Source organism: Giraffa tippelskirchi, chromosome 9 (genome assembly GCF_054371585.1).
Source record: "Giraffa tippelskirchi isolate mGirTip1 chromosome 9, T2T-mGirTip1v1.2.pri, whole genome shotgun sequence".
In the NCBI taxonomy this organism is placed as follows: Eukaryota; Metazoa; Chordata; class Mammalia; order Artiodactyla; family Giraffidae; genus Giraffa; species Giraffa tippelskirchi.
Window position 1 is genome coordinate 154,758,219 of NC_137283.1, and position 16,634 is coordinate 154,774,852.

The following is a 16,634-nucleotide window of genomic DNA, read 5'->3' on the forward strand; positions in this document are numbered from 1 at the left end:
TGTTTATGTGGCTTCTGTCCCCTGAAGCACAGTGGCAGGAGTTAAGAACGACTGCGCTCTTTTTATAGTAGAGGTGTGACCCAAATTACCTTTTAATATGTGACTTTTTAGTGTTAACTCACAGTTATTAATTCTTTCTTACTGACTTCCATTCCCCGCCCTCCCCCCCTCCCCCCAGTTTGAATTCTGAAAACTTGACATCCCCTTAAAAACTTACTCTAGAATTACAGGGACTGCAGATCTATATAACCCTCTGTGTATGAACTCTATCCCGTCATGAATACGCTGTGTTCTTTAAAGGATTTATTTCTGTCTCCTCCTTGGTGAATGACTGTGATTCATTTGTGCATCTGGGAGTTCAGAGTGGTGTCTAGCTCTTCATCGCTAACACCCTCTTTTCAAATCTTGGTCTTCACTCAGATGGAGTCACTTTTTGGAAGTTTGCCAGAGATGCTTGAATTTCAAAAGGTGTTTCTCGAGACCCTGGAGGATGGGATTTCAGCATCGTCTGACTTTAACATACTTGAAACCCCCTCGCAGTTCAGAGTAAGTACTTTAGATGTAGGTTTAAAGCGAATATAGCTGGGTACAGTGCAGAGTTCTTCCTTGGAAGAGAAAGCGTTGTCCCTTGACTGTTGAAAAGATAAGTTTAGGGCTGTCGTTGCATGGTTTTCCTCTGGCAGGTGGTAAAAGAAGGCTCCGCTTCTCCCTTGAGTAAATGCTCTGGGAATCAGACGTCTGGGCAGCCCAGCTTTTATGGAGTCTGCCTGCTGTTGACATGTCCGTGCTCCCTACTCAGCTCTGCCCAAGGCTCTGTAGGGCAATTGCTTCTGAGGCAAGAGTGCCTCCTGCATCTGATTCTGTATCTCTCTGGTCATGTGACCTTGGGAGGAAAGCATAGGTTTTCACTTGTTCTGAGGGAGCCTCCTCTTCTATGGAGCCCTGTCTCCAAGTGGGCATTGGTGACTGGCAAGAGGAGTCCCCTGGTGGCTCAGACGGTCAAAACTCTGCCTGCGATGCAGGAGACCCAGGTTTGATCTCTGGGTCAGGAAGATCCCCTGGAGGAGGAAATGGCAACCCACTCCAGTATTTTTGCCTGGAAAAGCCCATGGATGGAGGAGCCTGGCGAGCTACAGTCCATGGGGTCACAAAGAGTCGGACATGACTGAGTGACTTCATTTTTTTTTCATGAGGTCCTTAAAGGGACTAAGGAAATACACGGCGAGCATCATTCGTCCTAAGTAAGGCAGAGCTGGCTTTATTAATGAGCCTCTCAGATTATTTATATCCTGCCATGTCAGATGTATTTTTTTAGATAGAACTTTCTTTCTTGTCCTTGACTGCACACCGTGTCAATAGGCTCTGCTGCTGGAAACTTTTCAGTCAGACTGAAGATCTGTTCATGGCATGCCTGGGCTATATGCCATCAGCTGGGCAAATGGTGCTCCCTGGCTTCAGTCAGTGCCTTCCTGAAGCACTAGTGCCCTGGTGTCTGAAAGACGAATATCGTGGTGACAGCCAAGCGGTCAGATGCCAGGCCAGAGCCAGCAGACATCGAACGAACCACGTCTGATGTAACTTTCCCTCTCTTTCTAGAAACTGCTGTTTTCCCTCGGAGGCTCTTTCCTTTATTATGCAGACCACTTTAAACTGTACAGCGGATTCTGTGCTAATCATATTAAAGTACAGAAGGTTCTAGAGCGAGGTAAGTGGTTCATGTTTTATAGCTATACTTTCGAAATTGTAATTAATTAGAGTAAATTTGTATTCATTAAGGATAAGTGTAATTTTAATGGGTTGTGCTCCATTGTTGGCCTTGAAATGAACAAACATTAAAGGGGGAGGTTCCAAACTTATTTCAGTTTTCTGGTAACAGTGAATGTGTGTGCCTGAGGGCCGAGATGTCGCTTGGCTATCACTTTGCTGTTAAATTACAGCTGGATTCTTTTTTCACCAATTCTTTTTTCCTTGCTCTAAAAACTTGCAACCAGAAATATAAGCCCCTGGAGGGAGTAGAAAGAAATGTATGCTGTTTTCTTTCTTGTTAACCTTTTTCTTAAGCCTGAGGATCCACTGCAAAACACCACCACTAGGTAACTACCCCCAAACTCACGGCATGTGTGTTAACTAAAATGAAAAGCTCTTTAGTGAGGCTGGTTTTTATCACAGCCCCTAGCTTGTCACTGAAGTACCTTTTATCTCTCTGCGTTATCCTCTTATTTTATTTGATTGACTTTAACCGAAGATTTTTATATTTTTGAAGTCCAAGTAGACAGGGGTAGCCAATCCGTCTCGCTCTTCCCCTTCATGCCAACAGCAAACATTACTCTGTGGAGCTGGAGAGTGGCTGATTTTTGGCCCCTGACTTGCAGTGGGTCAGCTTGGGCCAGGCGGTCAGTGTGCTGATTCTCCTGGGTTTTCAGTGACCAGCCGGCCAGTCAGCTCAGCCTGGGAAGTATGTCAGAGATATGATGGCAGCAGTGACCTCCTTCATGTGTAGGATATTGGAGGGAGTGTTTGTGTCACAGTCACCATCACCTTGTCAACAACCTTACATCCAAGCTATGCCTGTAATACCTGTTGATGAAAATAATCAATAAACAGACAATAACAGGAATAGGAGAAAGTTTTGAGGCAAACTGAGTAGGGTCGCAAACAACCAGACACGACTGAGCACAAGGACCCTAGACCCTAGAAGACGGCTTCTCTGATTACTCTCTCAGGATTTGCTCCAGAGAAGCAGCGCTGTCAGCAGTTTTATGTCTTGTTCAGGAATACATTCCTCCGGGGTTTCAAGAAAACCAGATCGGCATGCACACAGCCAGTCAGTATGGCCTTGGCTCCTGGGAAGGGGGTTTTATTATGGAAGGAGGACCAGCATTGGTGTCCCAGGATGGGAGGCATTTAATCTTCATTTTTAACACAGATAACCTTTACCTCTGGTCAGTGCACCCTTTTCTTTAATAATTAAAGAAGATGCACAATGTCTGGTAGTTCACAAACAGGCTGTTTTCATTAGCATAAAATTCAAGTTAACTCAGGTATAAGCCAGGATGACTTCCCCAGACCTCAGTACGTAAACATTTCTTTTATCATGCCCTGAACCAGAAATGCTTAAATGTTATTACCAAAAGCTTCTTTCAGTCATCACACAACTCGTGAGGCAGGGGATTAGAATTCTCAAATTTGTCTCTCTCAGAAGATAGGTTTCTGTGCTGTTCTTCGGAATTGTCATTTCTGGTGGCAGAGATGAGAGGACGCCTTTAAGCTCAAGGTCATGAGCGGCAGTAATTCAGTCTGCATGGAGACTGTCAAACAGACACAGGTCCCCAGGGGTCGCTCCCATTCTGCACGGGTCCTATAGTGGAAGGCATATTATGAAAATATGTGTCATCCTAGTTAAGGTCATCTGAACTGTCTCCAGGAAAGGTCACCAGGCTACCTGTATTCTCTCAAGTGTACTTGCAAATAGGATCTGAACCCACTGAATCTTGAACTCTTAATATAAAATTCCCAGGAGAGAGAAATGATTCCCCTGAGAGGGGAATGCCCCCTTTGGAGTTAAGGCTGCCCTCGTGTGCTTACTCTGGTGAAGATTTGCCACCTGTCTGGAAGCCAGTGAATCAGGGTTGTTTTCCGTGACAGAGGCAAGTGATTGAGAGGCTTTTGTACTGGAACTTCTTCAGTTGTGTCAACAGGTTAGTAGCAGCCAAGCTATACAAGCCCCTTCTCTCTCTCATCATTTCAGTTCAGTTCAGTCGCTCAGTCGTGTCCGACTCTTTGCGACCCCATGAATCGCAGCACACCAGGCCTCCCTGTCCATCACCAACTCCCGGAGTTTACCCAAACTCATGTCCATCGAGTCAGTGATACCATCCAGCCATCTCATCCTCTGTTGTCCCCTTCTCTTCCTGCCCCCAATCCTTCCCAGCATCACGGTCTTTTCCAATGAGTCAACTCTTCGCATGAAGTGGCCAAAGTATTGGAATTTCAGCTTCAACATCAGTTCTTCCAATGAACACCCAGGACTGATCTCCTTTAGGATGGACTGGTTGGACCTCCTTGCAGTCCAAGGGACTCTCAAGAGTCTTCTCCAACACTACAGTTCAAAAGCATCAATTCTTTGGTGCTTAGCTTTCTTCACAGTCCAACTCTAACATCCATATAGGACCACTGGAAAAACCATAGCCTTGACTAGACGGACCTTTGTTGACAAAGTAATGTCTCTGCTTTTTAATATGCTATCTAAGTTGGTCATAACTTTCCTTCCAAGGAGTAAGCGTCTTAATTTCATGGCTGCAGTCACCATCTGCAGTGATTTTGGAGCCCCAAAAAATAAAGTCTGACACTGTTTCCACTGTTACCCCATCTATTTCTCATGAAGTGATGGGACCAGATGCCGTGATCTTAGTTTTCTGAATGTTGAGCTTTAAGCCAACTTTTTCACTCTTCTTTCACTTTCATCAAGAGGCTTTTTAGTTCCTCTTCACTTTCTGCCATAAGGGTGGTGTCATCTGCATATATGAGGTTGTTGATATTCTCCTGGCAATCTTTTTTCCAGCTTGTGCTTCTTCCAGTCCAGTGTTTCTCATGATGTACTCTGCATAGAAGTTAAATAATCAGGGTGATAATATACAGCCTTGACGTACTCCTTTTCCTATTTGGAACCAGTCTGTTGTTCCATGTCCAGTTCTAACTGTTGTTTCCTGACCTGCATACAGGTTTCTCAAGAGGCAGGTCAGGTGGTCTGGTATTCCCATCTCTTTCAGAATTTTCCACAATTTGTTGTGATCCACACAGTCAAAGGCTTTGGCGTAGTCAGTAAAACAGAGATAGATGTTTTTCTGGAACTCTCTTGCTTTTTCGATGATCCAGTGGATGTTGGAAATTTGATCTCTGGTTCCTCTGCCTTTTCTAAAACCAGCTTGGACATCTGGAAGTTCATGGTTCACATATTGCTGAAGCCTGGGTTGGAGAATTTTGAGCTTTACTAGTGTGTGAGATGCATGCAATTTTACGGTAGTTTGAGCATTCTTTGGCATTGCCTTTCTTTGGGATTGGGATGAAAACTGCCCTTTTCCAGTCCTGTGGCCACTGCTGCATTTTCCAAATTTGCTGACATATTGAGTGCAGCACTTTCACAGCATCATCTTTGAGGATTTGAAATAGCTCAACTGGAATTCCATCACCTCCACTAACATTGTTTGTAGTGATGCTTCCTAAGGCCCACTTGACTTCACATTCCAGGATGTCTGGCTCTAGGTGAGTGATCATGCCATCGTGATGATCTGGGTCATGAAGATCTTTTTTGTACAGTTCTTCTGTGTATTCTTGCCACCTCTTCTTAGTATCTTCTGCTTCTCTTAGGTCCATACCATTTCTGTCCTTGATTGTGCCCATCTTTGCATGAAATGTTCCCTTGGTATCTCTAGTTTTCTTGAAGAGATCCCTAGTCTTTCCCATCCTGTTGTTTTCCTCTATTTCTTTGCATTGATCACTGAGGAAGGCTTTCTTATCTCCCCCTGCTGTTCTTTGGAACTCTGCATTCAAATGGGAATATCTTTCCTTTTGGCTTCTCTTTTCACAGCTATCTGTAAGGCCTCCTCAGCCATTTTGCTTTTTTGCACTTCTTTTCCATCGGGATGGTCTTGATCCCTGTCTTCTGTACAATGTCATGAACCTCTGTCCACAGTTCATCAGGCATTCTATCTCTCAGATCTAGTCCCTTAAATCTATTTCTCACTTCCACTGTATAATCATAAGGGATTTGATTTAGGTCATACCTGAATGGTCTTCCCTACTTTCTTCAATTTAAGTCTCTCTCATCAAATGCTTCCTACTGGCATTGCCGTGAAGAATCTGGAGTTGGTGCTTCCATGTGTCTCTTTCAGGGGAGCGGTCTCTCTGTGGTGTCGTGAGGGTGTGGAAGGTTCCTCCAGACACTGACAGTGTTCAGTCACTTCCACTGATGCAATTCTGCCCTTCAGTTTAAATCTAGAACTTCATAGCATCTTAGAATAGGCTCAAGTTGAAAACTGGTCTTTGAGTGCTACCCTCTAAGTGAAATCTTAGAGGTTAACAAGACCCAGCCCAAATTTATCTTCTCTAGTTCTTTAAACCAAAAAGAACTAATTTCCTCTGAGGAATACCTTCTTGACAGTATAGTAAACTGAAAGCATACTGATGGTTTACTCAGTTCCTTCTTTGTCAGAGATGAAAGGTCATCTCACCGTCCATGCTGTCTGGTAGCCATATTCAAAATGGTATTGCACCTCCTACAAGTTGTATTGTGCCTTTTGTATAACACTCCAAATAAAGGTTTGTCTTCATTCAAATTGGCTGAATTCCAGCGGCTGGTGAACCAGTGCCAGCATGTGGAATCCAAAGCAACAGCTGAAGTGTCCACAAGCACTCTGTAAACATTAAATGCACTTGGGTTCATGAGCATACCTTCATGACACCGCACAGAGAGGTGGTTTTCACTGCCCAGTGGGGTCTGAATCTGGTGGAAGGTTTAGGCTGCTCGGAGCTATGGAGATGGAAGCTGCAGTGCTTGTCAACTTATTTTTAAAGGAAAGGAAAAAAAAAGATCTTGCTTTAAAAATAGCCCTTAAGTGTATAGAATAAGTAGCAATCTGTCCTAGGTCAGTGGGGAAAAAAAAATACTGGTTTGTTTTGCTCTATGGATCTTGTGAGGGGTACGGTGTAGGTTTGGATAGTACTGTTTTGTGGCTTTATGAATTGTTTGGTATAGATGCTGAAAAAGTGAGTTTCAATCTCTCTCATGGGTCTGCAGGTGAATGTGCCTTTAAAGTCAGACCCCGCTGCATTTTGACTCCATGTTCTTTGGTCTGTGGTTGGGGCCCTTCTGGCAGCCAAGTAAGCTCCCTTTGCTAGTGGGATTCATCACAGAGCAGTGACGCTGAATCCTTGACAGCGGGTGCGTGACCCACTGGTGCAGTTGGTTTTTTCCTGGAAGGATGTCATTAGGAGGACTGTAGCAGTGGATCATCTGTAATCCCATTAAAACCTAAAGGAAGTAGAATTTACATCATCCTGCTGTGCTCTTCTAAGGGTCTTTTAATCCATCTGCTTGCAGCTAAAACTGATAAAGCCTTTAAGGCTTTTCTGGACGCCCGGAACCCCACCAAGCAGCACTCCTCCACGTTGGAATCTTACCTCATCAAGCCTGTTCAGAGGGTGCTCAAGTACCCGCTGCTGCTCAAGGAGCTGGTGTCCCTGACAGACCACGAGAGCGAGGAGCACTACCACCTCACAGGTAAGAAGCGGGGGTGGTACCCTGACAGCCACCCCCCGGCCTGCAAGCTCCTCTCTCCCGCTGCTTGGTTTCACATTCGGAACGTTTCTCAGCATTGTGATTGTTCACCTTAGATACCATGTTAGTGTGTGCAAATGGCTAGCTATTATGCCCACCCCTGTAGATGGGCACAATATTTGGGCAAAAATTATCTCACTGGAATATCCCTCGGGAGGGATGATTCCATTTTCATTTTTCAAAGAACATAATTTAAGCTCAGGGAGTTGAAATAAATAGCTTCAGGTCACGGGTCTAACAAACAGTGCTGCCAGGACCTATGCCCGGGCCTGTTTCCCCACAACTTTGTGAGGTTCTGTGTTGTTTCCTGATCCATTCTGCTGTGTGAGGCTCCACCTTGTGGAGAGCTGCGAGCGGAGACTGAACTCCCAAGGACAGATGAAGCTTTACAGTTGACACAACCTGCCTTCTTTGTCACCTCAGAAATTATCAGTCTAAGCTTGTCAAATACACAGGGCCCCTCACTTTGATAGTAATTAGAGTGGAAGGACTTGATGAAGCTGAAGCTCCGATACTTTGGCCACCTGATGAGAAGAGCTGACTCACTGGAAAAGACCCTGATGCTGGGAAAGATTGAAGGTGGGAGAAGGGGACGACAGAGGATGAGATGGTTTAGATGGCATCACCGACTCAACAGACATGAGCTTGAGCAAACTGCAGGAGATAGTGAAGGAGAGGGAAGCCTAGTGTGCTGCAGTCCACGAGGTTTCAGAGTCCGATACGACTTAGTGACTGAACAGCGATGAGTACCCCTTAAAGAGATGCTGTTTGGAGAGTAAGAGGGATTTGTTCTCCATGTGTCAGGACTAGGAGATCCAGTTAAGCTGCACATAATAAGCACATGGAGAGGGAAACAAACTTACTAATAAATATTAGTATTACTGAATAGCAAACAGTGCAAAGTGTAAATGAAACGGTTTTTCTGTGTCAAGCATATTGTATCATAAGTAATAAGGATAAACTTTTTGGTATGAAAGTTAAAACTTACACATAAATGATACAAATTAGGATTCAATTGCTATGTGAATAGTTCACTTTGCACTGAGATGGTCTTTAAAACGGGTCTGTTAAAAAAAAAATTGCTCTCTGAAAGTCCCTCTTCTAAAGATGGAATTCAAGTCCTGAATCAGAAGAACAAGATATGAAAAATAGTGAGTTTGGAGGTGACTTGAAATTTTGCTTTTTGACCTTGACAAAAATAATTTTGTCCTTCACATGCCCATGTGGAAAATTCAAATTAACACCAAACATAAATGCAAACAGTTGCTCTGGAAAGGGGCTATTTACAGAGCCTTTTGTAAGTTCTTCTTAAAGAACTGTCATTGATCACTATTCCAGTTAAGTGGTCCAGGAGGAGGGTAAAACTTAAGAGCAGGTATTGGCCTTGGGTTTAATTCTGGCTCCTCATGTCTGGCAAACCCCCCCCCCCCACCACCTTTGCACCTGAATTTTCTCATCTGTAAAATGGGATCAATAATAGGTCCTATTCTGATTGCATTACTGTGGGGATTAAATGAGATGCCTTATGTAAATCACCTAGGAGAATATGCCAGATAGAAAGTGCTCAATACATGGGAGATGTTATTACTAGTGATGCTTTTTACTTGTACTCTGCCTCATTTCAAGGAGAATTTGAGGTGGAAGATAATTTTGCTGTTCTTCATTATAACTAGATAACCATGGGCTATTTGAGCCCTACCTGAATGATGCTGCTGTTAGTTAAGAACTGGTCTCGAATTCTGGAATTCTGGCTTGAACCTTAAGGTTTTTCATTATTGTTGTTGCGTAGGATTTCAAACAAAGCAAAGTTGTAAAACAGATTATGACTGCGTATTTTGCAGAAGCACTAAAGGCAATGGAAAAAGTAGCCAGCCACATCAATGAGATGCAGAAGATATATGAAGATTATGGGACCGTGTTTGACCAGCTTGTAGCAGAGCAGAGTGGAACAGAGAAGGAGGTCAGTAGGATTTTCGAATTCCGAGAGGCTGAATGCCTGTGACCATGGGTCTGGAGGTGACCTCCAGACCAGGCCACCCAGTTAGGGCCTTCCTGCAGGAGAAATTGCCTAAAATTTTCTTTTTGATCCTAATGCTTATAATAAGCCACACGATTTAGGTATAAATGTAACATAAAATTGATTGCATTGGTCTAAAGACATAACCATCTGTTAATAAATACTGTACCAAAAGAACTAGTACTTAGCTCGTATCCGTACCTCTTCCTCCTTTTCCTGTGGAGCCTGAGGTCAAGACAAATCCCAGAGGCTAGAATATAAATGGAGAGCTGGGGCCGTAGGAGGGGAGGGGAGGGATAAAGGCAGTGGGAGTCAGCATGTGGAAAGAGAATTGAAGGCTTTTCTTTTTTTTTCCTTTTCTAACCTCAAGTATTGGTGGCTACCTCCCTACTTACAAAAGCAGTTTAAGTGGAATTTGACAATTTCCCTACTTTTCTTCTCTGGCTGGATTACCAAATTTAGCATCTTGAGCTTTAAAAAGCCTACACATAAGAAGCAATGTAGTTTAAGTAGAAAAAGGCAAGAACGGAAAACAGCTGGAATTTAGGTGTTTTTTTTTAAAATTACAGTCAGTTTCAATGTTGGTACCTCTTTTATTAGCAGGCCCTGTGTAGTTTCAGGATTAGAGGTGGTGAGTGTACTAGGTCCTGGATGAAATGTTAACAAAGGCACTTGGGATGAACCTTGACCCTGGCGTGGAAGGAATGCTATCCCACAGGTCACTCTCACCCACATACAGTGTGTGCGCCTTGGAGCAAAATGCCTTCACCTCTATTTTTTAGTTTGGTGCTTAGCTCGTCTTTTCAAACCCTTAAAGCCGTCTGTGTTCATGGGAACCATAAAAATGGGACATACTTGACTTTTAGCCATGACCATATGTGTGTGATCCCTCTCTCTCCTGAGACACCTTCCTACCCCAGCCCCCAGATTTCCATGTCGTCTTGATCTTGTTTTTACCATTTAGGTCACAGAACTTTCAATGGGGGAGCTTCTGATGCACTCTACAGTGTCCTGGTTGAATCCATTTCTGTCTCTAGGAAAAGCCAGAAAGGACCTTGAACTCACAGTTTTTGGTTAGTATTCCATGCACAAGAATGTAAACTTGATGGGCTGGCAAGAATGAACAACCTCTGAAACCCGCAAACTCCTGATTTCCAGAAGGACTTAGAATCAACTGCCCTAATGGCTTTGATTTAACATGAGCAGCTTCCAGCTCTTTAGAAGCCTTGCCCTGTACACACACAACCTTCTTCTCCCTTCTGCTGCTTGGCTTGGCAGTTCTGGCCAAGTGTTACAGGAACAGAGCTCCTGGGTCTATTTTTGAAATCTGCCATCTTAGTTTGCTGCACTTCAAAATGTCTTAATTCCCACCGAGAGCTGGGAGAGTGGGCATAGACTGTGTGTTCTCATTGAGATGAACCCCATGTCCTCAGCTTCTGATAAAACAAGAATTCAAAAAACAAAATGCCAGGATCTCCTTCAAACAATAGCTTTTAAATAAGCAAGTACTTGTGCATGATTCAAATATGAACAGAAGGAAGTACTATTTATTTGCCCATGTGTCACCATTGTGGGATCTTGAAGAGCTTTGTTCTATTAAAATATTCAGCTGCAGTTCAACAGTTAGGAGAGTTTGTATTAAATAATGACATTTCTTTCTCTTCTCTTTCTTTAGTTTTTAAGAGAGCTGTCATATTGGTTTATAAAGAAAACTGCAAACTGAAAAAGAAATTGGTAAGACATGAATTAACTTTGATTAAAGCTAACTTTTTCAACTGTATCTTCCTGTTATTGAACTGGGAAGCCTGCTAAGGACCAAGGCCTGGCCAACTGATGTGGCTTATTCCTGGGGTAACTGAGCAAATCAGATACTTGGGGTATTTATTCTCCCCATCAAAGATGTCTGTTTGAAAAGATATACACAAACACCCATGCTGGGGGCCTACCTAGAAAACCAGCTTTTCTGTTCCTAAAAATGACCCAGGTTGCTATGGAGCAAACATGGGTCATTCTATGTAATTTTGGTTTCTTTCTAGAGGTGGTAACATGAGGTCATAGAAGGCTTATCATTATTGCTTAGAAACCTAGAACTTCTGCTCCCCAAACCACAACTCTGCCCTGTCCGCAGCCCATCTGAGAGCTTCCTCAGAGCTGGGACACACTTGACTCGATTCCCTTCTGCACCCCAAGCCCCACACAGCGGCAGGTCTGCACCAGGGAGAGCGCCCAGTTCCTGCCATGTGCACAGGTGCCCCGGGAGCCAGCTTGCTCTAACCCTGCTCTTGGGGGGCTTTCACCTTACAGCCCTCAAATTCCCGGCCTGCACACAGCAATGCTGACCTGGATCCGTTTAAGTTTCGCTGGTTGATCCCCATATCCGCGCTTCAAGTCAGACTGGGAAATACAGCAGGTAATTGTTGCGTGTTGTACAAATGCCAGAAAAAAAATACATCTTCAGGGAATTTTCATTGCGTGTTGTACAAATGCCAGAAAAAAAATACATCTTCAGGGAATTTTCAAACTATGGAATGAAAAAGTAGGAGGAAAGAACCTGGGGATAATTTCTGGTATTTTACAGGCAAGGAAAATGAGGACGAGAGATTGTTGTGATGTTTCTTTACAGGTTTTGGAGGAAGTAAATGCTTAGAGGATGGCTTTTCTTTGCTAAATACTTCATTGTTTCCTTATTTTCACTGTTGATGGTTTTCAACATTTTCCTAATATCCTAATATCTAACATTTCTAGTTATTCTAATAATTTTAGGGTAATATCTATCCCTAAAATTTGTTAAAGAAACACAAATTTTCACAAAATTTGAAATACCAGAAAATTCCTTAAGATTAAGCAGTATTCCAAGTGATACAGAAAAAAATTTTCCATGCAAAATGTTCAGAGATCCTTCTAGAATAACCCTGTTCTGGTGACAGTGCCTCTGGTGATGGAAAAGACCAACAGGCTGAGGCCCGTAGTGACAGCCTGGGTCCCTGTTCAGGTTTTGTCTGAAGTGCTCACATTTCCTGGACCATGACTGAGTGTGGTGCTGGCTGCCTTTACCTAAAGTGCCTGAGCACATCCTATTGTTCCTTCCAAGGAGTGAGGTTGAAAAACGAGGTCCACTTACCTCTTTCCCAGAGATGGGATCCGGAGGTAGGGCAAAAGCACCAAGATGGATGGGAACTGTCAGCGGGAAATGTACAAAAAGTAACTAAAACATATGTAACTTTTTGTAACTATTATGGAAGTCATACACAGAATTGAGCCTCAGAAAAAAATGATGAGAGTCAGGATTGGGAATATTGAACTCTTTAAATAAAAGTTACTAGGTTGTGGGTTTCAAGTTTCACAAATGTCCTTTATCACAGCATCTTTGGCCGAGTTGCAGCCCCTGGTTTCTTTTTATACAGGGACAGAAAATAATTCCTTATGGGAGCTGATCCACACCAAGTCAGAAATAGAAGGACGGCCAGAGACCATCTTTCAGTTGTGCTGCAGGTATTACTGCCTTCCAAAAATGAAAGCCATTGGGAGTAAGACCAGAATTATGTTCTCTTAAAAATGGGTTTATTTTTAGTGCCCTCTTGAATTTTGATGACTTCAGGATCACACCCACCCTCTGCAAACTGGCAACTGCAGCTCTAGTAGAATAATACATTGATTAAATATACATCCAAATCTTAGTGCCTGCAGGAAGTTCAAGAACGATCAATTCTCACTCCTTTTGTAAGCGACAAGAGACAGCGGCATACAGAGGCTGGGCAACTTGCTGTCAGTCTGTCCTCATGTACCACGGGAGGGCAGGAGACAAGGAATGGAAGCTGGATGAGACAGCAGAAACAACCAGTGTTTTCTCTCCCCTCCAGTGACAATGAAAGCAAAACCAATATCGTCAAGGTGATTCGATCTATTCTGAGGGAAAATTTCAGGCGTCACATAAAGTGTGAATTACCCCTGGAGAAAACATGTAAGGATCGCCTGGTACCCCTTAAGAACCGCGTTCCTGTCTCAGCCAAATTAGGTGAGAACTCGTCTGGCCGTGGGTGTATTCAAGAAACCATGATGAGCTTCTCTGCAAGCATGTATGCTCTTAGAACAGGGCAGCCGGTCATCACTTTGTAAATGATCTGCAGTAGCTTTCTAAGCTGTAAAGCACACCCCAACACACAGGATGGAATGAGGTGGTCACCACCATTCTATTTCTTTCAAGAAACCTAAAGCGTGCCTCTCCCCACCAGACCTCCTTTTATAAAGTATAACCACCCCCAACCCCAAATCCTTGTCTCCACTGGCTTACACAGTCTACACTTACCATCTTTTCTCTTCCACTGAGATGTACCGGAGTCAAGGGACTTGGTTCTGCTCATTGCCGCGTTCCCAGTGCTCGCAACAGTGCAAACCCTCTAGAGAAGGTTAATACTAAGTGAATAAAGGTCAAAAACCCCAATATACCCACACTTAGTAAACCCACTCTATAGGTAAACATTCCAAATCCTGCTGCTCTTAAACTTCCAGCTTTTTATATAACTATTTCGTTAATATCATCGATCTAGTTTTTAGTCTTGCAAAATGTATCTCTTATTTTTGGTCAGTTTGACCTCTTCAGATTTACCATATATTTTCTATTTTTTTCTCCACTGGCAAAATAAGCTACAGCCATCAAAAATATACTATTGTCTGCAGAAATACAACTGAACTCACCCTTTTCCCTTCAACCCAAGAGAAAGGAGTTAAACACAAATACACGTGTGTACAACTCAATATTCATGTTAAATCTCAAAGTTGATGAGAAATCCAATAGACAGCGCTCATGAGAAAAAGCATTTTCCAATCTTTACCTGAGCAGCAAGGGAAACAGGTGAGAAGGTGGGCAGAGAAATACTATGTAATCTTAGTTCTGTAACCATGGAGTACTTTAGTGAAAGAAAGGAACCTAGATTTATTAGCAACTAACTTTTAAATTTATTCATTAGCAAAATAAGCCAAGCCCTTAGGACAGTTTATAGCTTACTGTTCTATCTCAATAATTAAGTTCTGATAACTGATCATCCAAAAATGCCAAATTCCCCAACTTAAAATTTCAACTACACATAAGTAAAAAATGTCCATATTTGCAGTATCTACGTGTTTTTTTTTTTGCTCAAGTCCCAGGATAGTTGGTAATTGAAGTGAGATGAAAAAATTTTAATTAAGATGTTAACTCTTATAACCTACAAGGCCAACATTACACATTGCAGAATCAGTTCCTCTGTCATAAGGGAACGTGTGCTTTTCTCATTGCAGCTTCATCCAGGTCCTTAAAAGTCCTTAAGAATTCCTCCAGCAGTGAGTGGCCAGGGGAGCCGGGCAAGGGCAGCTCCCTGGACTCGGACGAGGGCAGCCTGAGCAGCAGCACCCAGAGCAGCGGCTGCCCCCCCGCCGGGAACAGGCAGGACCCCCGGCAGCACCCCCACTCGGGCCTGGCCGACTTCTCCGACAGCCTCATCAAAGAGAGCGACATTCTGAGCGACGACGAGGAGGACTACCACCAGGCTCGGAGGCAGGGCAGCCCCACCAAAGACATCGAGATCCAGTTCCAGAGACTGAGGATCTCCGAGGACCCCGATGCTCACCCGGCTGAAGAGCTGCCCGGCAAGGACGGGCAGCCCAAGCTGGTGCGGGGGCACTTCTGCGCCATCAAACGCAAGGCCAACAGCACCAAGAGGGACAGGGGCACTCTGCTGAGGGCACAGACGCGTCACCAGTCCCTGGACAATCATCCGGGAAACTCCAGCCTTGATCTCAGTTCTGTCCTCGAGCGAGAATTCAGTGTCCAGAGCTTAACGTCGGTTGTCAGCGAAGAGTGCTTTTATGAAACAGAGAGCCATGGAAAGTCCTAGCACGGTCCAATCCAGATATGGGTTACACTGCTGGTTTCACTTTTAAACTGGTGGCAAAATGAAAATTGCAGAAACACTATCCACTGTTTGTTAGGTTTTGTGCAGGATACATTTTCCCACAAATAGTTGTAAAGACTTAAGTTATTTTAATTTATTGTGGATCAGAAAACTAGATTAAACTGGTCAAAATTTGTAAATTACTTAAGTTTATATCCCTTTTGAGCAGGTATCAAAATGATTTAGAATCCTTAAGATGAATGCATTCTAATTTATGTAGAAAAAGGTGGGGAAGTTGTGATTAATAGCTTTTAAAAGGTAATTTTTTCTCCAATCCTCTGGTTATTTTCTTTCAGCTATTAGGTTTCACTTTATTTAAAGCATATTTAAATTATTCTAATGTGGGTTAGGGGTACAATGTGCAGACACTTCATTTTTGTAAGGTTGTAATAGATGCTGTTTATACTAAACATGTCACATCTATGCAGTATATATATGTATATTAAAGGAAAGCTTGTACTGTATCTTCCTTGATATTTCTTCTCTTTATGAACCTGTAAAAGGGGAGTAAGTCACCGCCGTGAGCACGCATGAGCAGCTCAGCACCGGGCAGGCCAGCAGCCCTGAAGTAGCAGCTACAGTCTGCAACTCTCCTTGTCATCCCCTTTTTCCTGACTTTTGCCTGAGTTCTTCTCTGAAATTGTAAGCAAAGAGGTGTGGGTCTTCCTCACACATTTTTCGGTACACATCGCAGAGGCTCTTAAAATGTGAGACAGTGAGTTGGGTAGGTCGGAGAGTCGGGTCCACATCTGCCAACTCTAACAGTTTTCCCGTGCTTTCTAATCGCCGAGCTTCAGGGAATAACATTCTGAAAGGAAGAGGAAAAAATTCAGAATGTCACTTAAATTCTACAAATGATGCTGCTTCCTTCTCCCCTCCCTTGAAAACGGCATGCTTCCGACAACACTAGGGAGTGGAAGAGGAGCCTCTGTAGAGACGTGCGGGCCCCAAGCCCGTGGAGGAGCCTCTGCTCACACCACCAGCCACAGGTATGGACCACCACTGAGGGCAGAGCTAATCTGACCACGTGAGAAAAAAAGTTCTAAAGCTAAATCAGTACATGTATCTTTAAGGGAAATTTATCATATGCTCAGCTGCATTCTTAGAGAAATACAAGTTGGTGCCTCACATTTTAAATATAAAAATTGCATATTATTTCTGGCGCAGTTTTGATTCTGTGTCACTTGAACTTACCAGCTTTTGCAAAGTTAGAAAACATATGAAAAGAGAAAGTTATTTTCCTCTTTAAGATAACTCAAGCATCTTTAAAATTGACTCAAGTATAAATTGTAAATTTCACCTAACAGATTAATATTTTAAAATGAATAGTGAAACTGACTGATATATTGCA

At 43.2% G+C, this 16,634-nt stretch overlaps 2 protein-coding genes across 49 annotated transcripts in view; one reads left to right on the top strand and one right to left on the bottom strand.

The window, feature by feature from the left end:
- TIAM2 (TIAM Rac1 associated GEF 2) overlaps nt 1-15,747 on the top strand; it is a 230,158-nt gene extending 214,411 nt beyond the window's left edge. For 28 of the 42 annotated variants that reach the window (XM_081529173.1, XM_081529179.1, XM_081529192.1 and 25 more), the window contains 10 exons: nt 421-546; nt 1,597-1,705; nt 7,100-7,279; nt 9,178-9,296; nt 10,318-10,426; nt 11,029-11,087; nt 11,658-11,763; nt 12,758-12,845; nt 13,214-13,368; nt 14,631-15,747. In XM_081529173.1, coding sequence (XP_081385299.1) covers nt 421-546; nt 1,597-1,705; nt 7,100-7,279; nt 9,178-9,296; nt 10,318-10,426; nt 11,029-11,087; nt 11,658-11,763; nt 12,758-12,845; nt 13,214-13,368; nt 14,631-15,226 — 1,647 coding nt within the window. In that variant the 3' untranslated portion in view covers nt 15,227-15,747. Of the gene's footprint in view, nt 1-420; nt 547-1,596; nt 1,706-7,099; nt 7,280-9,177; nt 9,301-10,317; nt 10,427-11,028; nt 11,088-11,657; nt 11,764-12,757; nt 12,846-13,213; nt 13,369-14,630 lie in introns of all 42 variants that reach the window. The other 14 variants (XM_081529187.1, XM_081529194.1, XM_081529176.1 and 11 more) reach the window with 2 other exon arrangements.
- Nucleotides 1-16,634, bottom strand: part of TFB1M (transcription factor B1, mitochondrial) — an 80,734-nt gene that overhangs the window by 2,794 nt on the left and 61,306 nt on the right. For 3 of the 7 annotated variants that reach the window (XR_014065157.1, XR_014065156.1, XM_081529230.1), the window contains one exon: nt 14,286-16,091. Coding sequence is in view for 5 of the 7 variants with exons in the window: in XM_081529230.1 (XP_081385356.1) it covers nt 15,881-16,091 (211 nt within the window). In the remaining 2 variants the exon portion in view is untranslated. Of the gene's footprint in view, nt 1-288; nt 2,578-11,608; nt 11,875-12,474; nt 12,531-12,902; nt 13,169-13,659; nt 13,751-14,285; nt 16,092-16,634 lie in introns of those variants that run through there. The other 4 variants (XM_081529233.1, XM_081529231.1, XM_081529232.1 and 1 more) reach the window with 4 other exon arrangements.